This window comes from Echinococcus granulosus, assembly GCF_000524195.1.
Source record: "Echinococcus granulosus chromosome Unknown EG_S00026, whole genome shotgun sequence".
Lineage (NCBI taxonomy): Eukaryota > Metazoa > Platyhelminthes > Cestoda > Cyclophyllidea > Taeniidae > Echinococcus > Echinococcus granulosus.
In genome coordinates, this window is record NW_020170406.1 from 140,235 (window position 1) to 168,072 (window position 27,838).

A 27,838-nucleotide genomic window follows, 5' to 3' on the forward strand; every position below is an offset into this window, starting at 1 on the left:
GCCTGGGTAGTATCACTTAAGGCTGGAAGATGTTCATCACACGGCTCCCCTTGCTATTCACCTCAACGCAAAATCTCAAATTGGATTAGCTGTGAAGCAGTTGGCTAATTTTTTTTAGCTTTCTCAGCTATGAGCCGCCCCAATTCTGCCACCAAATGCAAACACTTTCCTTATCATAGCAACCGCCTTTCACAGAAGCCCAGGTGAAAGTGGTCTTACCCTTGGCTAGAGGTGACCTGAGGTGAGATGTTTCACCCTTGATACCAACTTGATACCTGTATTGTCTCTAAGGTCATTTAAATGTACATAAATCTGGAAACGGGTTGAATGTAAGCCCCCAAGGAGAAGGAAAAATAATGAAGTAGTTGAAATAAGCAGAGACCCACGCCACCGTAAAGGAGACGGGAAAAAAATAGGAAGAAGTAGAAGTCAATTCTTTTGGACCGTTAAATCACGCTCAATGTCCCTATAACTCCTCACTCTACTGCTTTGATGGAAGCATAGACCATTGCTAGGAAGTATCTTTCAAACACCGAGGTTAGAATACGTCTTCGATTTAGAGGAAGAGTTTTCCATTCAAATGAGAGTTGAGCACTTTGAGATTTCCACCAAGGAAAACAAAGTGTCAGACTGAATAAGATCCTACAGATGGCCCTTCGAGTCCGGGTTTTGTCTCAGCATTGTGCAGAAAAGACAAGCACAATACAATGAAATACGATTATTTACTGCTGTTCATGTCAGGATGCCTTTAAGGACCTAGACTCTATTATTTACAGTCACAACTAACCAACCAGTTGAGGTAGGGTGGTATCTTCTCTTGAAGCTCCAGTACATTATAGCACAGTTTTCAGAGGTCTTTTGGTATAAGAAAACCTGAAGATCAAAATGATATTTGAGGGGAAGATTGCTTGGCATCTGGCATTCTCATGCTGGACTGATGTATTCAATTAAGGCTAACTAGCAGCATCACCTGCGAATTTACGTGACCAGATCTAAAACCTCCTAAATATGACTAGCTTTTAATACAATTTCCCTTATTAATTGGGTGTCTTCCCCCTAGCTTTTCGACACCTCCCTGAAGATGTAAGAATGCCCAATACTGGGGTAGAATATATAGTGTTGACCTAGAGATGGGCTTAAGATCTACAGGCGTGACCCAGAGGTCAAGCCGCCCGGCGGAGGCATAATGGCGGAGCCTCTAAGTGGTCTGTTACCAAAATTGAGAGTTAAACTAACAATTAAAGGAATACAGTCCCATCTTTATACGTTTGTGGTAAAAATTTTAAGCGTGTTTACGAACGACCACATTTATATCCAGTTACTCTCACGCATCGATGCTCTTGGAGATTTGAATCAAATTTTCTCATCTTCAGTAGATATCAAAATTACAGTCATGCGATTTACTTCGCTTTTCCCAGACAAGGTACCATTTGCAATAGATATTGCGCTCCTCCTCTTCAATCTATCCATTGATGTGTATACTTCTACCTTCTCACCTAAATACACCAATTTTATACTACTTTTATTCCTTCCTTTCAAATTTGTCTGTTTATTTCCCTTTCCCTATGCACCTACAAGTGCTTGAAAAACTGAAGTGCATGCTCCAGCTGAAGTCAACACACATTGTTGGAAAAGAAGCTAAAAGGTGCTTCAATTTGAGAAAAGATATGAAATTGACGTGGCCTGCGTTGTTAGAAAGCTGATTGATAGACACCTGTAACAAAGTTCGGGAAACATAGATACGAGCTGGTGGATTGCACTCGACTGAGAAAATTGACAGTTTCCATCTTTTCATAAATGATTTTGCCTACACTAAAATTACCCAGGCGAGAGAGGCAGCACTTAGTATTTGTTTGCTGCCTAGTAGGTAAATACACAGACCTCAAGTGGGCCTTTCATGATAAACAACGGAGGCGGTGGCGGTAGTGGGACATCGATAACGCCGAACTGGCTCCTCACAAGCTGGCTAGACAGGCTCTGTTTTTGTTTGAAAAAGTACATTGAAATTTGGTTTCCTATGGAAGAAGAGTAAATTTGGAGAACGAGTTTCACTGCCCTGTTACCACTTGGGGTACATTGATGTGACCTTGGGGGTGAATCACATGATCTGGGAGGCACATTTAAAAACCATTATTTTTTGCAGGGTGTTTTTGCAATCAACATACTTTAAAAAAGCACACCATGAATCATTAAATCTCCACTATCATGAGTCCCCATTAAAGTAAGCATCATTGAAGTAAGCTAGGCTGCAAAATAAAACCGTGTTGATTCGGTTTAAGGATGGCACCAGAGGCTGAGCCTTCGTACTTCTGACAGGTGAAAATGGCCTCCGGGGTCATGCCATCAGTCCCACCAGGCAGTCTCTGATGCAAAAATACATTTTCTGCCCTGGTACTCTGTCTTCCCACAACCTCAGGAAAGACTTGAGTTGTTACAGCGAACCTCTATTGTAGGCATTTTCGAGATGCATTACTTATTCATGCTTCTTAGTTTTACTTAAAGTTTCCTGCTTCTTTTTGCCCGGAGATAAAGATAAGATTTCACAATAAAATGTTTTCCATTTTGGTTCCGAAAAAATTGCTCCAGCAAAGTGGTTTGGAGAATTTCACTTGGTGGGGAAAGGTTTGAGAAATAAGTGAATGGCTTTTCATACTTCTCTGGTATTTGGGTGGGCTACAAATCATGTCCTTTTGATGATATACCACACACAATTCCAATTATTAGGAGAAAACACCAGACTCGAGCGATTACAGTTGTAAACTGGGAATTCAATGCCTAATGCTATGCCTGGAATGTAGAATTTTTATCTGTCTCTCCAAAAATATCAGTTAGAATTCCGCGTCTACAGTACTTTCGCAGGGAAAATCGTGTTTTGGATAGAAGTTTTGTGCCGCCCGAGACTTCCTTGAAGACTAAATGTGTATTGCCGACATGCAAACGGGCTGCGGCGTCTACTAACAAGGACTACAGGTCATTTTGGCACAGCAGAACTACAAAGGCGGAGCTTTAAGTATCCGCGAAACCAAAATGGCGATTTAAACAAGCAGTCGAATTATTACATAGCCTCTTTTCCTTTTGAGCGTCGAATTCGGGGCTCCCATTGATCGACCTTTCAAGTCGACCATCTCAGTGTAGTATGTGCTGTAATAACAACACCCACGAAACAACTGCGATGGAGAGGGTATCTGACTGCAACATTCATGATCTCCTTGGTAATTCTACCTGATCTGAAGCTGTGGAGACCATGTCGCATGTCCATTCCAAGTAGTAGGAACACTGGTCTTCTAGCAGAGCCATTTAACAAAGAACAATGCTTGAAATAGTTTCGTAGAGTTTCGCTTCTGCTTCTCCTTCGTCACTTCATTCCCAACCATGTCTATTTGGATTCTGTCAAGCTGGCAGAGAGGTGGAGGAGGACGTGGTGTTTGCTGAAGGTAGACGTTGTTTCAAACCCTTCTCTTGTGGGTCGTCATGGATTCTTCCATTCGCCGCGTGTGCCCTTCTGCCTTCAGGTTAAGGTTTAGCAGTCGATAATGGAGATGAGGGTAGTTGTCCTTAAAGTTCTGGCTCGCATTCCACTTCCACCGATGTACCTCACCGAGTCTTTTCTGAAGAAGAAAGAAAACATAATACTAGGGCGGAACGCGTATTACCTATGTACACAAGGTCTGGGCACTACTGGGATGGCCTGAAGATCATATTGCCCGGCAGAATTGCAAAGGCGGAGCTTTAAGTGCCCTTGAAACCAAACCGAAAATGTAAAGTCCCCCATGCCAGCACAAGTATTTAAAAACAAAAAATTCTCGCCCTTTTGAGACAAATCATCCCGCTCACTGTGAGAGGTGTCGTGACTTCGTTATCCGTCGCATGTTGAGGTTTGCAGTTCGTCACACAAACAAAATGTTTAAGAGGACAAATAAAGAAGACTGTTTAGAAAAGTTTTTACAAAAAAACGTTAACACATATTGAATTGGGATAGTTTTCAAGGCGTCTAAAAGATCACCCATGAAGTAGAGTTTTGAGATGAAAGGTATGACTATGACTTCGGGTTAATTCCCTTTCATTTCCATTTAGATATTTTTTTCCAGCCAGAAGCTGTCAAACTCAATGAGGAACATATTTTACGACAAGTTTATTGCTTAAGGGATTTATTGAATGGACGATGCTAGTTATGACCTTTCCTAAAAACAGCTTTGTAGGCAACGCAGAGAGAGGCTAAGACACCTGGGTAGAGGTGGAATTCGTGTAAGGCTGATAAGGGACACAAAAAGCATTATTTATAAGGCAATAATAATAATAAAGTAACAATAGAAAGCTTTTGAACGCCTCACAGGCCTTAATCTCTAGTCACTTTCCAACTGTACACAAGCCTACAGCAGGTTCCACTTTTGTCCAACGTGTAGCCTAATGAACCTGAGAAAAAGCGCAGTTTCAGGCACCTCCTTTTCCATCTACCTACCCAAATTCAAGCCTATTCCCCGACTGCCTATTCTAATTTGTAAATGATCAAGTGGCTGTCTGCTAGTAATGCCAAGAAAAGGTGATAATTAGCTCACGGGAAGTTATTATGAGGGAAATACGGAGGACGAGGGTGAGGCATTCGCATACTTTCTTCCTCTTCCCCCCTCCTCCATCTCATTCTAGCCAAAGTTTGGTATGGGATCTTATTGGTGAGATTTAAGGCAGTATGAGACCCTGTACGAACAAGCAAAGGACTTTCTTCCGACCAATTGACGAGATATGACAGTTTCTGATCACTCTCATCAATATCATGATGAGGATGATGCCTGTTGTTATCATAACTAGCATTTAAACTCCAATTCAAAGTCTCAGAAGCTTTAAAGTCGAATTTGATAATGTTAAGAAACAATCACGTCTAGTCAGTCGGTCAAAAGAGGAAGGAAAGAGGGGAGAGACTCCTTCACCCCTTCCTCCATGTTCCTCTCGCAATATATTTCCATGAACTATCACCTTTTTTGGGCATTAATACTAGACAATTACTTGATCATATGCGAATTAGAATGGACAATTGGGAAATAAGAGTGAACTGGGTAGGTGGATGGTAACGCAGGTGTCTAGAACTACGTTTTTTCTCAGGTGCTTGGGGCAAAACTTTGGACAAATGTGGAAATTGCTGCAGGCTTGCGTGCGGTTAGAAAGGGACTAGCGATAGTGGACTGCATTGCAGCATGAGCAGAAAAGTGAACTATTAAGATAGCCTCTTTTAACACTCAATATTTGTTATAAGAACTCACATGAATCTATTCGATTACTATAATTTTATAATGATCACACTGATTTCCGTTTTGGTGGAGGCTGAATTGTGCTAGGGTGAAAAGACAATAACACTCGCCGCTGTTTTGCGATTATTTAAAAAGTGACAGAAACAACCAGGAAATAAAAGGGATGCTGCTTCAGGTCAGATAGTTATCTATGATCTTGAAGAATAATCACATTGCCTAATCCCGGTGGACATTGATCTTTTTTCCAAAAATGACTCTAAAATAAAAATTTATTTATCACAGCGTTAATTTTTGGCAGGGTGAACTTCTCAAATTGATGCCATTTTGCAGTACGAAGTGAGCGGATATTTTAATTGCGACTGGGCTTTTGGTGTTCGCGCAGTTGTGACGCAGCATCAGGGAGCGAGGGGGCAATAAATTGCGCTTTATCGGTCCAGTTAAACCAGGAGGTTGGCTTGTGCTGCTCAAACAAGCAACTGAAATGGTAGAGCCAGTCTTGGCGGCTGGAATTGTTTAATAGCCACCAATAACACTGGATGGCGTCTGTCAAATTCATGACTTCTAGATTTACCTATAATGACCTGATAAAAGTGTTTCACTTGCATGTTATCATTTGCCGTATTTTGTGCCCAAAATTGAAAGGGAATATGGAAGATTAGTTTGTGGCCTTGACTCATTGTATTTGAGGAGAATTAATTGGCAAAAGGATGTGGTGAATAAATGAATAAGTGTATGGGAATTACTAACAGCACGCGGCCAAATGTTGTTTTAATGGGGAAATTTACATAAGTATGTTATTTAGATTTGCACCTTGGTCACCAGCCAATAGGATTTGAGCGCTTTGTTTAAGTGGCGTGAAAATTTTAAAAAATTAACTAGACCTTAATGTAAAATACATATCCCATTTCCTGTTCGAATGACTAGAATTATAGCATTGAAAAGAAGATAAATGCTGCACAGGATGAAATGCAGGGTGCATTCAGTTTCAAATTTTTCCGGGAGGGAAGAGCCACAAGGCTTTTATTCAAGTTGAGCGTTTCAATCCAATGCTCTGTGCAAATGTGCTACCACAGGTCAGTAGTGTCGCCTGAAGGAGTCATGTGCCTTAATGCGATTAGATGTTAGCTGTCATCGCAAATCATGAATCGAGTGACTACTACGCGCATGGTGAATATACACGTAGGGCGCATGGCAGGGCATGGGCGCTAAAAATGGGATTTTTAATGTGAGCATTGCAGACATTCTGTCCGAGATAAGAGGAAATGAGGTGAGCAGTAATTGGTGCTAAGCTAAATAAGGTGGACAGGAGGAAGGAGGAGAGGGCGGAGGCGGCTTGACTAAGGTGGGTAGGTGTTTACTCAAACAATTTGGCCATCTGTTTAGCGATTCCCAACCGTAGTAACAGGCGCATCTCACGTTGGTGAGTGGGCGGCGACCAACCTTATTTGAAGGCATTCACGAAACAAAGTTTGGCATGGTTTGTAGAGCCATTATTTATGATGTCGAATTTGCCTAGAGTTTTTAACTTTTTTGGGACATAATGCAAGCGCTCTGATATATGCGATTATCGGCGATGTAGAAGAGGGATAGTATCCTCATGGGTTTTGCTATATCATGTTTCTGCAGGAGTTGACCATGAAAAAGTATTTATTACATTCACTGGATTATCCACCAATTGTCTCATCTTTCATACGGGCTCACTGAATACCTCCTCCAGGCTGCTGAGAAGCATTTTAGTTGTTTAAAAGTTGCCTTTCGTTTTCTTCCAGTTATAGTTGAGATGAGAAGGATTTATCGACATTTTGGGGCTTCTTTGACAGTAAATATATTCCGTAAAATTAAGTCCCTTTTTATTTTTGGCAGCCTGGTATAAATAGAACACCGAAATTTCCCAAACGCCTGCGAAAGTTTCCTTCATCTGGGTGATTATGAACAGATGAAATGCATTTAAAGACGGATAAATGCGAAAAGTTTTCTTGTGAAGCGTCTCCTTTTTCAAATATTTTTTGCGGAAACTTTAGACACTACTTAGAGAGAAGAAATTAGTGGTGACATATACAGCACTGACAAGGGTGACCCCCTTGAGGAACCGTTTTTTTTACCAGTAAACTTTATGAATCATCTATTGGACCGAAAGAAACTCATTCACTTATATACTGAATGCAACGAGAGCTGAGGTGGTTGAAGGTAGTGTCACCTTCCCAACTAGTGTCAGCGAAAACATGGGTGGGTGTGCGTGTGTGTGTATGAATGGGGCACATTACTGCATTGCGCATAAAGCCAAGTTGCAAAGCCATTTACTTACTTACGAAGCAGTCCTGAATGTTCCGCTCTGATGACAAATTGCGTGGGCGTTTTTCGAGTTATGTGAAACATTTTACAGTTCAATGGGAGTAATTTTTTTGCTTTGAGACACTTCGCTTCACTAGCCCATGACGCAGTGTGTTTGGGGGAAAAAAAACAACAAACAGGGACTGTAAACACACACAAAGTCTCCTCCTCGTCATCTAATGGGGCTCCGCTTAGCTTGAGTAGAAACTTGACAAAATCAAACCACTGTCTGTGTTTTTTGTCTCATTCTCTGCGACCTTTCAAAACCATTTTTCCGTTAAACACCAATGCCGAAAATTCTTTTTAGCAAAGTTGGAAAGGGAGTGTGGGTTACGATGCTTTGGTTGGAATATGCCAATCTGATGGCACACAAGGTCTTTTACCTTATAATAGAATGGTGAAATTCGACAAGTGATTTTACCTTCCCTATCACTTATGATGTGGAGGCAAAGCACGTGGTAATTGATTGTCAAGAGTCACCTTCTCTTCACCTCCTTGTAACTTGCACACAGAATGAATGCAAGTGTGACACTCCACGCACTCATGCCGCTGAAGTGTTTTGCGCTGGCATATGATTGATGGCCTCCCTCCTCCCCCCCCCCCCCTCCACTTTGCAGAGATGATCTTGCCGATGCCAACTTTGTCAAACGCACAATTCAGGTCGCGTCAGGCTGCACGACGATGGCAAGGTCACGATGACCTTGACGCTGCCAATTACGTTTAGCTGGGGCGGGAAGTGGGGTGGGAGAGAGTGGGAGAACAAGTTATGTTTTGACTGCTTAGGCAGCCCACGCGGTTGGTTTGGTTGATTGGTTGACTGGATAGCTGCTGTTCAGAGAACATGCCTAGTCCGCGTGGAGAGAGATTTAAGGTCGCCTGTTCACTCAGCCTTATCACAGGAGCACACACCTGAAGCTTACAGGCTAATTGACAGTTTCAAGTTTAAAAAAGGTCTTTTTAGTGAAACGATTAAGGGTATTCCAAGTTGGGAATCTAGAAACAAACTTGTTTTTCAAAATATGACGTAATGGAAGAATGCTTACGAGACGTCTTTTGAGAATAGAAAATTCTTAGTGAATTAATCAAAAGTCGCCAGTAGTAAATAACCAGCAACTAGTTATAACCTTGATGGAAATAAAAATTTGTGGATTTTATGAGACAGTTAAGCCCCTAAATGACTTCATTCTAAAATTGGAAGGACTGGATGAATCCTCACCAGAAGTGACATGAACAGACCATTGTGACACTAAATTGGCGGCCTACCAGCCCACACAGGTAAATTTATGACTCCACCTTAATTTGGGAATCCACCTTGACTTTCCACGTGGTAAATCTACTTTGGCAATCATAAGAACATTTGCCTTTGGAGGTAGAAAACAGTAGAGTTCAGGTGACAGCATAATTAATTGAGACCCGTATCAAATGCTAAGCAAATTGCCTTCACCCACATTTTATTGACGGAAGATGGAAAGATTCAAGGCTTGCTAGTCAACTGACGGAATGACCTGCAATGAGAAATATTTTTTGGTGTTGTACCCTCCAATGAACGAACCGCCATATCAATGGTCGTCCCCAAACAATGTAGCATCCACTTCAAGCTTCTAAAGCATCACCGGAAAACTTCACCCCCTTTGTGTGTGGCACACCGCAGATGAAATTTTCCGCTAAAAATAGGTCATTTACTGACAGGCAAACACCAATTACGACCGAGATCCATTTATCCATCTATCTAACCATATTATCTATCCACCATCTGTCTGATACAAACCAACACAACTCTTTTTATCCTCAACTTCCTTCCTTCCCCCTCTCTCGCCTTCCCGCTTCATCATCATCATCATCATCATCATCATCATCTATCTCTCATTCTTTCATGCATTCATGGTCGATTCACCTCTGCCTATTCCGAGTTCATCTCGTTCGGAGTTAAAAAAGGCAGGAGGAACAAAGCATCACAAGCCCAAATCACTTTGTTATGTTACTTTGTAATCTGCTCGCTTTTGTGTCTACTGTTAGCAGGGAATAATTAAGCATTAATACACTTAAAATGAATGTTGGGTATTAAATACTTTCGCCATTTCTTATTCATCTCTTCACATTGATATCATGCGACTACTCAAATCGCAACTCTCTCTTGGTTACAAAATCAAACGTTGGGAAAATGCCAGGTAAAAAATAACACCTTAGGCCGTAGTACAAAAAAATTTGGTGCCTTATTTCAATGATTTTGCAACTCAGATATGTACAACAATTAGAATTCCGAAGTACCGGTCTTTTAAATGCCTGCCTTATTTCCATCCCATCAGCCGGATAGAGGAGTGTAGTAGAGGCTAGAAATGCGTAAATAGGAGAATTTGGAATCAAATGCCACTGCACACATACAATTTGTAGAGAAGTAACTTAATTTACCCAAGGTTTGACCTCGTCAGGCGATTCGGCTTTGTTTAATCACGCTCGGATCATAGGAATGTACACATTTTGAATAGCCTTAAAAGTTATAACAAATTATGGCAAAATTTGGCAACACTGATCTGACAACATGATTGTTGAGTGAACACTCAGTTAGGGATTCTGTAATGCCCTATTCACCGCCAGCCTCTACTCTGAACTTACTTTTACGATTTATGGTAGCACGTAAGACCATATCAAGGCAAGTGAGTGTATATGCTTATCAATAGGTTTTACGGAAAAAAAATTTTGATGGTTAACACAAATCGTGAATTAATGGAAAGATTTGAAGAATGGCGAACCGTTAAACACCAAAGCACTTCACAAAACGCTCCCTTCAATAGTATTTGATGGCCTTATATAACAGCGTCACACATATGTGCCGCATTTGATCAAAAGGGGAATAAGTTGAACTGCAAAGTAAAATCTAGGTGAAAAGTGTGAAACAAAAGGTGATACACACGCCAGGTGATGCAGACACTAACTCAGTGATTGATATGACATGGGGTCAGCACAAGTGACGCTCCTTTTATTCACGAAAGGGGAAGTTGTTCCATTTGCCGTACATATACACACAGCCCCTTTATGGATGGCCGCGTGTCCTATTTTCAAAGCGTGCGCCCCATGCCAGCGCCCACACCGCTCCTCCCCCCATTCAGGCAATTCATTAAAGGTTCGTCGAGTTGATAATGCTCTCGCCTTAGCCGATGCTGCGTCATAGGAAGAGGTTCACTGGATCGTAGTTTGGCCCTCTTCTTAATTGTCCTTGTTTTTAAAACCCGAAAGCATTGGACAGACGAATTTGACACAGTGGTTTTAGGTAATGGTCTTGCCTAAATGTTGGTCATGCAGCGGGTTGACCTGAGAATGACCCCAAGTAAAGAAATGACCAAATAAAAATTAAGATGAATTTCACTGATGGGACGATGAGGCTTTGACAATGAGAAAAGGCGGAAAAATTATCTGACTTGAAACTGAGATAAGCAAAGCTGGACGAGTCAATGGATTGGACACAGACCAATCCAAATTGGCAGGGGAAATACGAATTAGGTAGCGATGAAATCAAATTCTGCCTAGCCAATCCTCCTTGGAAACACTGAATGAATCGACAAAAGACTAGGTATAACTGAGAGTCCCATATCTTTGAACAATTTTTTTCTGGCTACTTGGAAAACATGGAATATAGTCGAATGTATTTAAGTGTTGGCGATGCGGTAAAGTGACCTGCAATCGAAAGTGGTACAGATATATCCTTAAGGACCAACATATTGGGAAATAGGTGGATTCAATGGTGTGGTCAGTTGCTGGTGAAAAGATGGGACAGTCTAGATGAGTGGGAACCGAAGAAGTAGGGAAATTGGAAGGATGGGAACTGCAAATGGATGATTCAGAGGAAAACGGAAGTTGAACAATCCCCGCTGAGGAATTGGTTGATTTGGCATTGGCAGAAACAATGCACTGAAAGGCGATTTTAAGAAAAAAGACTTAGAAGTTGCAGGCGGCTCAAGAATGCATTAGTTTGTCGATGATAAAGGGAACCAACTTGGAAGTGGTGTCTGTGAGAGGCAAAGGCTAGACCTATCTTTAAGTGGAACATCTATTCTTTGGAAAGGAGACTAGACAATTCGAAGGACTCGAGATTAGGTTCAGAGGTTGGTGAACTGAGCGAATAATAAGAATTTATCCGAAAGATCTCCATCGAAAGCATTCTTTTTTAAAAATGAAGAAACTGGTGGGAAAAGGAATATCCGAGAGTGTGGTTCATGAGATGTAGTAGAGCCGGAAAGGATTTTTAGCCTACTGATCTACATTGGATACACTGATTCATAGAGGGGATTGAGAAATATGAAAGAGGACCTAAAGCTAAAGTTTTAGTCTTAAAAGGTAGTCTGACATAATTTTTTGACTTTCTGTTTTATTTAGTAGCATAAATACTTTGGCTACCTCCTTGAATTTCCCGATTTTTCCTTGCAGTTTACCACGCGGAATACTACTGAACTAATTAAGTAGTTGACTGTACAGTGTCAAAGGAGCTAACCGAAAGAAAAGCTACTTCATCCTCAGCATGAAGTATTTATGCATGAGACACAAACATCTTGCGATACAACAAAATATACCAGTGTTTTCATCCAAAATGCATGATTGTGAAAAAGAAACAGTTTCGAAGTCGTTGCGTAAGTCGTCAATCATCTTAAAGATGGGTCACAAGGTAAAGTAGGTACCGCCATTTTATTACTCAATTATATCAAACCTTTTTTCCTTTTTGGGTAGCCTTTAACTCCTACAATATCCATTGTAATAGGATGGTGTTTCTCTCCTCCACTTCAGCCTTCAGGCCCATGGAACGGACAGAGGAGTTGGACGGTTAGGTGTGTTCGAGGGGCGTATTTACTCACTATCTCTCATCTAGAAGGTACATTCAAATACGCATGTATGTAAGTTTTCTTGTGAAGATTTGCTTAAGTCATCATTAATGAATTAACCTGACGTGGGGGGATTTGAATTTAAGCTATCGGATCTTCATTAAATGAACCACTTTTTTTCTGAAATAATAGCAAGGGAATTCCTGATATTTTTGCATCGGACTTAAACGATGACTTTCAACTATTCTAAAGAGGTCCTCCATTACACTCTCAAGCCAGGTTGCAGTAGCAAGGTGGTGAAATTATGGTTGTTTTTTTACTCACGTGTTAAGATGGTGCCATGTTGGCAGTAAAAAATTGATTGTCATGTGAAAGCTTTTTGGCTAATGATATCCTAGCAACTCTTGGGGAATTTTGAATGAATTCTGTGACTTGTTGCCCATTACACAACTTACACTGCTTTATGTGGAATGAAACATTTGAAAACCGACTGAGGGCAATTCGAATGCTACGGAAGAAGGCGATTTTTGTAGAATTATAGGGCACCGTCAAAGGTTGTCCACCAAATACTAGATCTCGATCATCCTTGATTCAACTTTGACATTTTACCAACTCCAGACATAAAATACCTGTGGTTTTCAGACAACTAAGTATGCAGGACTTAACAGGGAATTGTGTAGACAAATTTAAAAAAAATATTCACACACTTTACCTTATTTAATCCAACTGACGAAGTTCATTTTGGTGGAAAATTTCGGGAAACTACGCCTTTTGAAATCCTAGGAGATGCAACTACCCTACTCAGAATGGAGACAGTCTGAAGATACCTGGCTAGAATAGATATATTATTCCTAACAGGCGTCAATAAACGTTTGTAACAACTTAAAACTTCCCTAAAACCTAAAAAGTTCCAATGTCGAAGGAGAATATCCATTAGCGGCACACAGAAGGGGTGAGGTGCTACTGACATGGCCCGGAGGCCAAGCCACAAATAAATGTACCATGAGCGGAGCCTCAAGTGACCACGAAACCAAAACGAACAGTTAAACTGTATCAGCTTTATTCCAGTAGACGTCAGGATGAAAATCGTGTCCCTGGATATCTAGAGTTTAGTTAGCTTTGCTTTGTTTAGTTAGCTTTGCTTTAAGTAGGGACAATTAAGAATCCCCTTCTCCAAGATGAAGCTTAATCATTCTACATTCACCATGTGAGTTTTCACATGAGAGTCGATTATAATGACAGCTACGCTCTCAGTGTGATTCTCGATGTTGCGATAGGTTCGCCTCTGTAGGTCCTCGAAAGTACGTTTACCTAATCAACTAAAGAGTCAAGGAAGGAGAGCACCACTCGTTAAATGCAACCATAAAATATTTTTTAATCTTCAAGTATATGGAATTATGGCATTTTGGTCACAGATATCAGGAAAAATGTGCCTTGTAACCCTCTCTGACCACAATCAAGGAATTGTGAAGGCTACTTCAGAATTGAAATTGTGCGCAACGTTGCTATGGCAACAGAGGATTAGGATTATATTAACGTTTCAGAATTGTTTTAATGCAGGATAAATTTAGTCAAGCTTTAATAACTATCATGCTGCATACGAAGATCTTTAGGAAGTAATGGCTTCCCAAATTATCCATTCGGCATACGGTAAGACGGATTCCCAACATAGGGTGATCTGAAAAAGAATGCGCATGATTTTAAGTGAATTAGCAGAATCAAGTCATTCTGCTAGGCACCCATCTCCAATATGAATCCATGTAGATGTATCCTTCAAAGTTAGTAGCAAACTTCTCAAAAATTGGGTTTTACGGAAATTCAATTGTTCCTACACTTTGGATCACCATTCTGATCTTGTCGTTTTGGACAACAGACCACCAATTTTCCGAACATTCGCAATGGAGTTGTGTCCAGGAGGGCTAGAGTGCCTACACTTTTAATTTGGGTAACTTCAGCTCTTTTATCTTGTCAATTTTTATTAAGGTGTTCAATGTTATTTGGATAGCATTAACGTCAAATCCCCTTTTACTCATTATCGGATCATTTTCGTACTTTGCATCGTCTACAGAAATTCGCTAACCATAAAAATATGCCACTCTAAAAAAACTAGCGCTTTCACAGCAACAAATATATCGGAAACAATGATTAGTATTAGAGTTTAAGGACTACCAAACGTTGTTAAGGGAGAAAGTCAGAAAAGTGTTGCGCCTGTTTTGATATAATGGCAGCAATAAAATTCCAGTAGTAACTATGCATTTTTAAACGAATATGAATTCATTTTTGGAAGGAGTTACTATTGCCTTTTAAGCCATTGAAACCCGCATCTTGGTTTTAGTGGTTTGAAAACGTATTTGCGAAGCCTCGAACAAAGTGCTTAATTTGCCTCGTGGCCACCCTGAAAAACGGCTTTGCTGTAGGGCACGACTTGTGACGCAAGAGGACCGAAAAATTATTCTCTTTTTGTCACGTAATCGGTTTTTGTTCCCCCTCTTTAAAAATCATCTCTTCCCTTTTTCCAATTTTCATTGAAAAACCTTTCGCCATTATAAGCCCAAGTAAGGTTTCTCTTTTATTCTAAAATAGCAATTAAATGGGGGCTAATGGGATGCGTAAAAACATGCCAATTGGGAATTCCAAATTATTTGGGGCAGTAATGTCCATAAAACAAAAGAAATGGAGGTAGCCATCTTACTTGCAGCGGTAAAACGATTTTCAGTTAGGAGCAAAAGGGAAACTTTTCTTCGCTACTTTTTTTTGCAACTAGATGTCATATTTTAACTTGATTTTATCACCATGGAGAATTGCATTCCCACAGAGGCGCTACGCCTTAGCAGGTTTATTGGGGGCGCCGCCTCGCCAACCATTGGATGCGATGTTGTTTGATGCTATCTTCATCCAAATATAGTTCCTCAACTTTCGGGTTATAATGCCTGGCGAGTACATGGGCAACTTGTTGCGCATCAACACATCAACACCTGCCCATTCCAAACCCATTTGGTCCCTAACTTTTGGTTGAGGCGCTACGCAAAACGTGCGATGGAAAATTTGACTGGACTTAAATAAAACAAGTAGAAAAGGCGGTTTACTGCCTAATTCGATAACAAATACTTTTAGTCATTTCAGACACACAATATTTTTGCGTGATTGCTACTTATTTGATTTCACGTATATAAGGACACTCCGAAAAATAACCACGATGAATTAATTCCTTATTAGATTTAATGTACAAGTACAGGATAGGTTTACTAGAGACGGCCTTGATATTGTTTTTGCAAAATTTAAATTTATGTGAGTTCGAAACACCAGAAAGGTGTATTCATGATTTTCTACCATTCTTAGTTCTGATGGTGTTCAAAATTTCCCTAAAAAGATTTTTGGATGTTACAGCAACGCACTTAACTGAATCAATGTGTAATTCAAACATATTTTCAAAAATTCCAAAGGCTATTTTTTAAAAAACACTTAGTATCACTGTTGCTAAGATTTTGCAATAACTGTCGGTTTTACTACAACAGCAGTGCTCCAAGTCTTCCCTGAAGGCGTAATAAGGCATGGTAGTGTAATACGATGGTGGTTAATCCATCGGTTCTGGTGAAGCGCCACTTTTGTACTTCGAATTAGCCCCCTTGTACCTCGCTGGGTGGGCTGGCCTTTTGGGCCATGCCAATAGCCCAGACGCCTTCTCCGTACTAAATATATATATTCTGCCCGAGTATTGTGTCTTCTTTCGTCTTCAGGGAGTCCCTGGACGCTACAGTAGTATGGCAAAAGATAAATTACTAACATACAGGAGCTGAGGCTGCTGACATGACCCAAAGGACATGCCGCCTAATTGAAAACAGAGTTTATAAAAATTGGCAAAGCATTATGCATCTTTTAAGGGCACAAGCCACCGAATTCGGAGCAACTCATATTTCTCTTAGCTCCACGTCTCGCCGAAGAAGACTCCATGTAATACGTTTACTGTTTGCTTAACTCTCGGTTTTGGGAAAAGGCCGCATTACGTTTTGGCTATTGTACTTTTGCCAGGTGGGCTGGCCTCTGGGCCGTGCCAGTATCCCCAGCCCCTTCTGTATGTTGATTATGTATATCCTCTCTGAGCATTACTTCTTCTTTCGTCTTCAGGGAAGTCTCGAGGCGCTACAACGAACCTTAGTAAAAGCCTCATTTTCATAATGCATTGGGTATTCTACAAGTCAGTCTTTTCGATCAAATTCCTTGACACCAGAGGTCAGTTTTAAAAAGGCCGAAAGTTTGCAATTCGGATGAGAGATAGCACCGGCGTTTTTTTTGATTAACCAAGGCTAGAATGTACCCTTGCCCGAAAACACTTGATCTTAAATGTCGTTACAAATGTGCTTTTAGTCGTATGCAGATTACCAGTGGGTTCAGGAAGCTGTCGGTGGTGGCTAGGCAAGATGTAGAACAACTTCCCATTTGGAAAATACTAAATGAGAAAAAACTAGCACTTTTCAGCATTAATTTCTAAAATTTGCAGGTAAGAAAGTTCTCACTTGTCGGTGATTTTCTTTCGACGGACTGATTAGTCCAGACTATTTCTGATGAAGGGACAGATGAATCAGTTTTCTCACACATTTTCGGATTTATCTCAGCCATAAATCCTATTTGACTTTTAGGGTTTGAACAATTTCGAGCGAACAATTGTGTCTGCAGTGCAGCTCACATAGAGGGAGCCAAGTGTTCTGGGGATTACTTGCTGTGCTTTAGAGTTGTAAATTAGGTGTTAATTCGTCTGGAGATAACTGATGTTATTATCCTCTTCCGTCTATCGAACTTTGCAGCACAAAATCCGCCCTGATTTTAGGTCAGTTAGGAACTATAAATGGAAAACCTTTTAGTCTTTTTGCCTGGACTCAAAGGTTCAGTTGTCTCACAACATTTTTGACCCAGTTGATGTGTGCAAAGCTATTATTCCATCATCACCTTCCTTAAACATGACTAAAAGCTGTCCTTGACTTATTTGTCGGTGATAATCCGTAATTGACGATTTTGATGAAGATCAGAGGGCCATTCGGGGTATGATAAGCCAGCACCTTGTGACTCGTCCTTGGGCAGTGCGTTCCGCCACCTTGCGCCATACCAAGTGCCACAAAATCCGGAAGAGGCTTCACTCCCTCAGCTCCAGATCCAAAAATAGATGCGTCCATGAAGCAGGCAAGTTTAAGCCTCATCCACCAGATTCGATTGACAATTGAGGGGTACCCCCTGGGCTACATTTAATACGACTAATTACTATTACCTCACATACTAAAAAGTTACCTGGATATCTAGAAGGCTGCATTTTGAACCGGTAGTGGTACAAACGTCCACAATGGTGGAAAGAATGCATTGGAGAAGACACGCCTTGCATAAGAACAAAGCTGCCGATCTGCTTTATTTGCCACACTTCCCCAGACAGAGCGGCTGCTCCGTTGAGGTTTGAACATAGGAAGAAGACTGAAAGGGGCGAAGTGGAACAAGGGGAATGGGGTGATTAGGGGGTATACATTGGCAAGAGGAAGCTTGATAAGTAAAAATATCAAAGTTAAGTGCTTTGGTACTCACTATCAGTGCCTTCTCCTACATCCGTTTATATTTTCATTTTCATTTCAACCTTGTAAGGCACTAGTTGGAGTGCGATGACAATCGCGTAAAGCAGATTCATTTGTTTTTTTAAAAAAAAGAGAGATTAAGAAAAAGGTAAAGGACCTACCAATTCCCCTTACTTAGCTGTTAGAGCGCATTTGAGCAAAATAATTACACAGACAAAAGGCACTGTATTGTTTGTTTTTTTTTTTTTCATTTTTCAAAGGCACTGGAGGCTGCTGTCGCAGTGAAGGCGGCTTTGTTTACATATTCCATTGCTTATTTGTGGTGGTGATTTTTGGCATCCTAGGTGATTGTCGTGGCGCCTGATGGTTGCGGTATGTACATGCGGTGCGGATCTGTACACCCTCCAGGCACTCACACTAACCGACATCGAGGGCTTCATCGGAAGTGGGTCCAGAGAGGAGGTGAAGGAGCTTCAGCGGTGACGGATTTGAGTCACTACAAAGTGCAGCCAGACCGGGTGATATAAAGGCCTGTGGCTGGTGTCGACTGATGTTCCAGACATCGTAGAGCAGAGACTTTATGTTCTCATCAAACTGTCGACTCCAGCTAAGAAAATCGGGCAGTTTTGTACGCCGACAAATGGCGTCGTTCATAGCCTTAGCTTGGGTCTGGAGGGAGTCGCAAAGCTCCCCATTCACTATCGAGGATGCCACGTGGTCTGCGGCCATTCCGAAGAGGTGGAGAAACTTCACGTTGAGGCTGTTTATCAGTTGCACGTCTGCATCCGAAGGGGGATTCTAGAGCATAACAAATACGTCACTTAAACAATTCGGTAGATAAGATAACCGCAAGGAAGACTAAAAATGATGGCACTGATAAACAAAATAAACCTAAGAATTTAAAAAAGGGAAATGAAAAAGACCAACTACATGAAATGTCAAAATTTAACAAAAAATTGCATTGGCTATAGATTTTGAAAGCGGGTTCCTGTGTCGAGCTGATTCCAAGTAGTTTTTTTTGAGTCAGAACTATTCTGGTCTACTTAGCGTCTGAACGTGGCTTATAGACGGAACCACTACACTCTTGTACGAAAGCCAATAACTCGATTGACAGACTGCCAGATCGTAGGCGCCGGTGAAGGCCACCTCATTAGTAATGGAAAATTGCCACGATTTTCATGAAACATTCTACAAATTTGATAATACTTTCATTTGATAAAAAGGCCATAGAAAGACTAGCATGATGCTTGCTGTCACGACGATATATCGCAGAAGTGGCTAACAACAAAAGTCGACCAAGTGACAAAAGCATACTCCTTCTGGTGATCGAAAAACCCATTAATTCATGCTGAATTTAGTCGTGAATTTTACGGACTGAACAACCATTGCGTAAGCGTTGCATCATTTACATTATTATTTTGACAACCAATCATCCCGACGAAAAAACCGTGATTGGTAGCCCATTTAGAACTTATTATTAGTAGAATGTTGCACCTATTAACAAAATAAATTCTGTTCATAATTTAAATCTAATTAGACAAAATTCCTTTATTATAATACTTAGAAATTTCCTGAGAAACCACTCAAAACTACTTAAATGGACATCAGCATCCACAAATGGAAATAATCTACGCTGCTGACCAAAAAATAAATAGGCCGATCAAATTAACAAGTAAAATAGTTTGAACCACTTAAGGCCAAGGTAACTGAAACTAAATACATTATAAACTAGGCCACTGAAAATATCATTTCTCATTTCCAGACATTACCATTCATCACTTTCCATCTCTCTTTGATATAAACTTAATTTGGCTCTTAAAATAAGTATAAATTTGCTTACAGTGACAAACAAACAGCTATCACAATAACTTTAAAGCCAGTAACTCATGTTAGCAAGATAAATCAGTACCATAAAGACAAAAAAACTTTGGATTTGTGGTCAGGAAGAGTTCGGCTAGTTCGAAAAGTACTAGGTTATAGGAACATAGGAAAAAAGTCTGCTAGCTCATCTTAATTATCACCTCAATCTCTGATAGAATCTACTGGTTCTTCAAAGATCGCTATGAGAAGACGAACCTGGATGAGCTCTCCTGGAGTAGGTGGTTCGGTGAGTTTGATAGCCATATACGCACCGAGAAGGAGAGTCTGTCCGGTCAGGAATTTATTTAGTTCGCAGACATAGGCGTCTAAGTACTGGAGCATGGGATAGGAGGCAGTGGTGTGGTTTTCCGCCAACTTGGCATTCAACTGTGAGAGGTTGATGAAGACACGATGTTGCGGTGCTACCTGAAAGCTCACTGACCATGTTGGTGTTGCAGCTCTTCCTCCACCGTTGACACGGGGCGAAGCATAGGAAGTTCCGCCTGACGAAGCCTCACAGTCCCTCGGTGAACGAGGCGACGATCCACCGTCGTCTAACTCGTTCTGCTGATTCTGCGACTGTGGAGCTGGCGATGAAGATGTCGCATTCAGCTCCGAGGATTGGAGAAGAGCATTGGCCAAAATTATCGGAACGCAGTTTACCAGGCGATTCTGAAATACGTGAGTAAAAACAACTCGTGTGAGATTCTCCGAGGCGAAATTGAGAAGGCAGCAGGGGGAGGAAGGTTAGGATACTTTAAATATCCATCCAAGGAGAGCAGAAGAGAGACGGAAATCAGTGGAGGATTTGGGGTGGAGAGTGTGAAATAGACCAGAAGCGAAATCAGCAACACGACGGAGAAGGAGGTCGCTCCAGAGGTTTGCAAGTGTCAGGCGCCAATCCTCTGTGCTCTCGGTCAGATCCAAAGGAAGGCGCACTTGAGAAGGGTTTGGAAACACTCCGTCTCGCCACGCGGTCCTCCAAGCCTTCGTCAGGCGGTTGAACCACTGATCACCTGTTGGAGGCGTTTGAGGGGGTAACTTTATTGAAGTAGCTGTATGGTCACATGACTTCGGTCTTGTGAGTTTAGTCTACTGCCGGATGCCATAAACCTGACACTCCTGGTAAATAAATAACTTGAAATGTTTCAAGGACGTCAGAGGTGTGAAAAATTCACACATGTTTCGTTGTGATTACTTCGAAGCATAAGATAACTGTGAGGCGTCTTCTTAAATCACATTATTAAAGTTGATCTTCCTGTTCATTTCTGCTAGTAACATGAATTTTGCTCTAATAGGTGAGCATAATTGCCAAAGTCGTCAAAGGTCAAAGTGGAGTGAAGATCAGCTAACCTTCCACAGAGGATAGCAAAGGTTGCCGCAGATTGGTTGTCCCGGAACTCAACACCTTATTCTAAAATGTGGAAAAGTGAAGCAGATGACGTTTTAATTCAAGGCTTCATTTATAATGTTTAATTAGGACTTAAAGTAGTTCCTCCCCAGACGCGCAGCAGTAAAAAGTCGGAAATAAAATGAACCAGCAAAACTTTGTCGAAGAAATTCACTGTCATGCAGTTAGAAAACGGCATTTAGAAGTCCAAAAACACTAATATAGGTGCAAATTATTAAACCCTACACCCAAGTCTTTTTTAAAATAATAATTGATGAAAAGGAAGGAAACGAAGAAGTACAGCCTTCTGCTAAGTGTAAACACGAAAAGTAGGCAAAAATAATGTTGTCGTAATCCATTATGCTTTGATCAACTTGGAATGAAGACAAACAGGAAATCCAAACGACCACTTACTTTAAAAGGTGAGAAGTCCTGCAGATACACGCCCCTCGCCTCCGATTCCGGCTTTGGGATCCATTCCGAGGTGGCCGGTTTCAGGACACTTGAGTCGAAATTTCCCTGCGTGGGCTCCGTGCAGCAACTGCCGAAGTTCGGCACCGAGAAGGCGACAGATGGTGAGGCTGTAGACCCTGACGAGGCTCCAGACCTACTCCCCGTCGGTGGCAGACTAGCATAGGGGTCGAGAGAGGCAAAGGCGGGTCGTTCTTGGAATTGTAAGTTCGAGAGTAGTGAGTGTTCCGAGTTAAAGGAGTCCAGGAGGACTATACCACCGTTCTGGAATTGGGAGGTGTGGTAACTGGAGTGCGGTTGAAGCCAATTAGAGTTAGAGATAGGGAGGGTAAAGTTGTTAACGATGCTTTGGTTCCATGTGGAACTCTTCTGGCGCGCATTCTCGTCGGCTAGGGGGTTGGTGAGTACGACGCAATCTACAAAAGATGACGATCAGTGAAACTTAGAAATTTCAAATTGATTTGTCACAAATATGGCTATTAAACATGAAATATGTAATCGAGCCTTTGCTATAGAATAACTTTGTCTGGACTACTCAGTCTTCCTTGATTAGGAAACCCATATTGGTGACATTGAAGCTCTTTAATGCCACCAACGCTAGAGGACTTTCAATCCACCTTGATTTCTATCCAGTCCTCAAGAATAACTAAGACTCTACATTAAAGGCTTTTTGGCGTATGCGCCCCGAAAATACTAATTCCGAGTTTGCCGATCAGCTGCCACACCGAAAAGTTACAGAAGGAAGGCATATGCCGCGGATGACTAGTTCTGCGGCTGTCTTTGAAAGAATGGTAATCAAAATTGTGCTGGTTTTTGGCAACCTAGATATGGACAATGACCTTCTTTACGCTGACCAAAATCCTACCTAGGGAACTGTTTCCAACACTCACACAAAGATTATACTTAATCATTATTTTACGGCCCGTTGCCCTCGCATGTTCCAAGGACCTAAGAGCAACCGAGGTAAACTTCCAAACAGCAGCAATCAAGGAAAAGAAAAGGTTCCTTCGGAAACCGATTGGAATGCAGAATGAAGTCACTTTCACATATCATCCAGATTTCCTCAAGGTCTCATAAATGAAGTCCTCCTTCAACGCGATTAATCCATTAAAGGGAGTAACATTTAAGACTCTCATCTAAATGAAAAGGCGTCTCGCTACAACGGGAATGCATCATATCGTCTACATTTCCGTCTCGTGGCCAATGACAGACCATTCAAAGTCTTGTGAGGACCGGCTTAGGGGATTGACAATAGAGGGCACCTAAAATAATGCAGATGCTACCCAGATCTCGCTCTTCCACTAGCCTTCCGTCTCTTCTGTAGGTTGCATTGGCTTCACGGCTGTCTCGAACTACAAACCCAAGTTTAATAACATGTCAAACATGTCAATCAGATGAACCCGGGGACCATAAGGGGGTTGCAGTTTCATTTCTCTGCTCGCGTAATAAGTGTGCACTCAACGTAAACAATGCGGCTAAGCGAGATTAGATAATCGAAAATCAAAAATAATTGCCTGGAAGATGCACATATTTTGACGTTTAGTTCATATTGTGCATGCACTTTTGAGTGCGTCAATCGCTCTAACCCTCCCCCCCTTCATCACCATCGCCTCTTCATTTAGATGCTGTCGATGTCAACTCAGATGTCAATAAAATCAATGCCTTCGATCATAACCTAACTTGCTAAAACCATAGGTCATCAAAATAATAAACACATGACAACTTAATGGATGGAATATGGTTAAAGTAACGAAAGCAGGAGGATATTGTAATACTATGATTAGTTGTTTAATTCTTCATTTTTGTTTCGCTGGCACCTAAGACTCCGCCTTTGATACTACCACTGGGCGCCATGGCCACCAAGGCCATGTCAGTGTCCTATCAGTCCTTCTGTATGTCAGCAATACAATTCCTAGCCTAGCATCATAACTTCACTTATTTTCAGGAGAGACTCGGGGCATTACATTGGTGGTGGCGGAAAGCAAACTCGATCCGTTTCTGAATGCTAGACCTTGACACGATGGAAGAAGGGAACATGCTTTGGATGGAAGAAATGTGATGAACTCAGACAGAAAGGTTGAAAGTAACATCTGCTTTTAGCAATCACTACAATCACGTGCTCTACAGGAATACTATTAACTACAGAAGTGACACTACCATCTGGAAATGTCCGCTGCGGAGCTGTCTACGATACCTGCATGGCGATGCCAATAAAGTGAACTCGAGATACCTCCTCCACCTCTCTGCTAGCTGGATAGAACCCAGATAGACACGGTTGGGAATGAAGTGGTGAAGGAGGAGCAGAAGCATAACCCTATCCTTACAAAACAGTTTTAAATATCGTCTTTTGTTAAATTACTGCTTTTAGGCCAGTATTCTTGAGACTAGCGGTGGATACACGTGATGGTTAGCACATTTCTCCTTCCACAGATATAGTTCTCAAACAGAGCGGAACTCTAGATCAAGTAGGATTCTCAAGAGGGCTCAGTGACGTTGCTATCAAGCATCTTCACAGTTTGGTTGAAAGACAAACTCCTAAGGAAACCTGACTTAACTTCTGACATTTATGAATTCTATGATAAAGAAAACCAATTTTATCTGATAGTTGGAATGAAACTGTGCTAGGTGATAAGTTTATTTAGTACTTCATCTGGGAAAGGCCATTTGACACATTTGGATGACACTTCAAATTGATTTGAAAGACAGCTGATATTTGGAAGTAAAATCCTTTTTCCCCGGAATATATAAAATACTGTGTAGTGTTTTCGGACACCCCTTTTTTGATGTCTCTAAAACCTAAAACTGAATTTATCAAAATTTACTAGAAAAGATGAAATAGCTACTGGACAGGGTGAAAATTGAGCCTGACTGCCAAGATGGAACCTCTGCAGTGCAAATCATTTCACAAGACATTAAAGTAAGCTCAAAATTTAACAATTTTATTTCTCTTTAGATAGTCGAGCTTAAATGATATGCGGCTTCAGCTGAAGGCTAAAATGACCGTAATACTATTGGGCCTCAATACCTAAGGACAAACTTTATTTTGTGAACTCCCTACGAAAGCGATTCAACCATTCTAATTTAAGTTAAAAGAAAGCTTACGAAATTTTAACGAGCTTTCCTGTAGATATCAAGCTGTTACAAAAACGATCCTGTGATCAAAACGCATTCTAATAATAAATTTAACCTGCCAGGAATTCGGTACTGAGGACTCGACAGTTCCGTCTTGATTTGGAACTCACTCAAGGCTGGATCCACTTCCCCACCTAGCACCGCTGAAATACCACGTCCATTCTCCTCATACATCCCACCATTGTTCTGCAATACCGGCGTTGGTGGTAGTGGACGCGAAGCCACCACAGACTGTGGAGCAATGTAGGGTGCCTCCGGCGGATAGGTTTCAAAACTTCTGACACCTTTCATTAACTGGCCACCACCCAGTTGGTGTGGTGCCTCAGTATAGAGTGAATAGGTCAAGGCATAGGGGTCGCGGTGGCTACTGTCTCCAGGACTGGGGTTCTGTTTAAGGCGCGACATCTTGGAGACCTCGGAACGGCCGACATGGTGCTCGTGAACTTGAGCCGCTGCTGGGTACTTGTCCAGCCACCGTGGCTTTGTTCCATCTTCTACAATGGTTAGAATACGCCCCTCAGTTCCTGCATGCATGAATAGAGACCGAAAGCTTCAGGTGTTAAGTTGGCCTCCAAACCACTTTGCTCAATCCACCCTTAAAAGGCATTAAAAAGTCTGAAATTTGCATGGTTTATTCAAATGTGCTGATTTCTGTGGCCCACAGCTGGTTTGAATTATCAACAAATGGGTGACAGTGCTTGGCTGTAGAGGGTGTGGTCAGCTAGGGAGTACATGATTGCGTTTATGCTATACCCGTGACGACCAAGGAATTTATTTGGACTTTCGCAGACACTTGGCATGGCAGATGAATGAAGTGAATGTGCTTAGATGTCTACCGCTAGTCTTAACCATTATTGGCTAGCACGACGATGTGATGAGCTATAGAACCCGTGACTTTACACCCAACATTGACCAGTAAGCAGTTATGACAAACACCATTCAATCACTCTTCAGTTAAACATTTAACGCTATCTTATTAAGAGCTTGACTTGACAAATTACGGAGTACCACACATTCACAAAGCCATTAGGAGTGAATTTGAAAAATCCTTCAAGGAGGTAATGCTAGAGATGGCAAGGCTGCAACATCGACGGTTTTCGCTTTTAAGGTGCGATAAATCCCACATAGTTTTCCGTTACGAAATCAAGAATTTACCTTTAAATGTAACAGAATCTCAACACTTTTGCTATCAGGGTCTCACGAGAAAACCGAAAAACACAGTGTAAATGTTTCATTATTCTTATTAAAGTTATGGCACTGATCAACGACATTCTACACCTCTTTACCTGGTGTTATACTTGACCAGACCATTACCAATAAGAGTTGGAGCAACTAGCTGTTTCTAAATTGGCAAAGAATACATTACACACATTCCTGAGAAGAAAATTTTAATGTCATTCATATCATGTCAGTGCAAGCAGCACATCCACAGTTGGAAGGCCAGAATTCAACTCACCCTCCATCTCAAACGAAACCGATTGTTTAAAATGGAGGATGTGAAAAGTCACTAGCACATTTTGCCTGATTGATGACATCTGCTTAACGTTTGGGTGTGTGTTTTAGTGGAAATTCACATACCTGACAAGCTTCACCGTCAACGTTTGAAGATTAGGCAAAACTCACGACAGGCTTGACTAATTGATCATTGATCAGCGCTACTGCCTAATTGTTTGAAGCAAAGCGCACAATTCCGGCAGAAACTTCTCATATTTCTTAATTTCTATCTCTAATCCTGAAACGAGTAGTTTTTTTGTTTTTATTTTTGGCAGTACTGATGGCCAAAGTCAAGAGGAAATAAATTCAAAATGTTCATTAGGAAAAAGACGCCTTATGCAACCAGCAGAATCGGCGGTCTGCAGACAGGATAGATAATAACTGAAAGACGAATGACACGTGAAAATGGGAAATTGAAATTAAAAAAAACAAACCCTTAAAAAGCACATGTCACGAGCCCCGCGCGATGAACCACATGTGCACAAGCCGAGTGGCGTGGATGCCATCACTAAGTGGCGCTAACGATCAGGCGATCAGTCAATCATTCAATCACGCAAGTACAGTGACTACCTGGAGGGGCAGAAATGCCTGCTTGATGTACCTTAAAACAACCACAGGACCCACTCTCCGGTAGTTTTAGCCTTCGATCGAAGTCCAATCCACCAATTAGGGATTGGTGTTGGAAGCCCCCCACCAAGCAGTGGTATTGTGCTGCTGTGCTCTCAGATACGTGCAGGGGTAAGATCCACACCTTAATTTTTATTAACTAGTAGAGAAATTACTCATTATATGAATTTCTCGCAAAAGCTGCCATTCTTCTTAAACTTAAACTAAAAAACCCCTTTTATTTCAATTTTGTTGATTCATCAGCCAGTTGTGAATAGAGCAATATGTACAATACTACTGTTAGTTGTCCACTACCAAATAATTCCAGATCTTTAAAATAATCACCGGCGCAGTCTATACTCCTTTCTCGATAAGATACAAGGCGAGGAAAAACCCAGTCCCAAAGACCTTTGCTTCTGACGTAGTTTTCCAAATTGCCCATTTGATTTCGCATATGATTACGTGACTGGCTAACCTTACTTCCAAGAAAAGGTCATATTCTATGTTTAGAACCAACCGTCATAGGACCACGGATTATGAGAAAGAGGCAGGATTTTTCTCTCTCCCTCTCATGACAATAGAAGCCTTCCCACAAGAGTTTTGTTAATAGATATAGTGCAGAGTCTTGATTGAAAGAGCGTGTAAGATTAGGACTATCACTGAATTGACCGGTTCTGGCTATTTCAGAAGCAGATTTTCTTGCACGCCTTAAAGTGGATGGATTTCAAACATATTTATTGTTTTCTCCATAGCCAGTAAACATTTTCTTCTTTAGTCCATTAGACAAAAACGCAGTTGGAAACCACAGTCTTCTATGGATGATTTGAAACCTTAGAAGTGTGAGGTGGGCCATTTGAGGATAACCAACACCGTGAACATTGCAAACCACTTAGTGAGTCGATCCCCCAGTTCATCCGTCAATCGTAATTTTATAAGGTGAAATGGACT

At 41.3% G+C, this 27,838-nt stretch overlaps 2 protein-coding genes across 2 annotated transcripts; one reads left to right on the top strand and one right to left on the bottom strand. All coding sequences in view use genetic code 11, as the record gives it.

The window, feature by feature from the left end:
• Positions 1-6,441: 6,441 nt before the first annotated feature.
• EGR_04265 (hypothetical protein) lies at positions 6,442-11,789 on the top strand (the record flags this gene model as incomplete). Its single annotated transcript, XM_024493514.1, has 4 exons — positions 6,442-6,510; positions 7,882-7,985; positions 9,249-9,483; positions 11,700-11,789. The coding sequence occupies 4 exons, from the start codon at positions 6,442-6,444 to the stop codon at positions 11,787-11,789; spliced, it is 498 nt and encodes a 165-aa protein (XP_024352022.1).
• A 3,416-nt stretch (positions 11,790-15,205) lies between these two features.
• Positions 15,206-25,324, bottom strand: EGR_04266 (nuclear hormone receptor; the record flags this gene model as incomplete). Its single annotated transcript, XM_024493515.1, has 7 exons — positions 15,206-15,405; positions 18,360-18,735; positions 20,014-20,469; positions 20,554-20,813; positions 21,151-21,211; positions 21,602-22,074; positions 24,901-25,324. The coding sequence occupies 7 exons, from the start codon at positions 25,322-25,324 to the stop codon at positions 15,206-15,208; spliced, it is 2,250 nt and encodes a 749-aa protein (XP_024352023.1).
• Between the last annotated feature and the right edge of the window lie 2,514 nt (positions 25,325-27,838).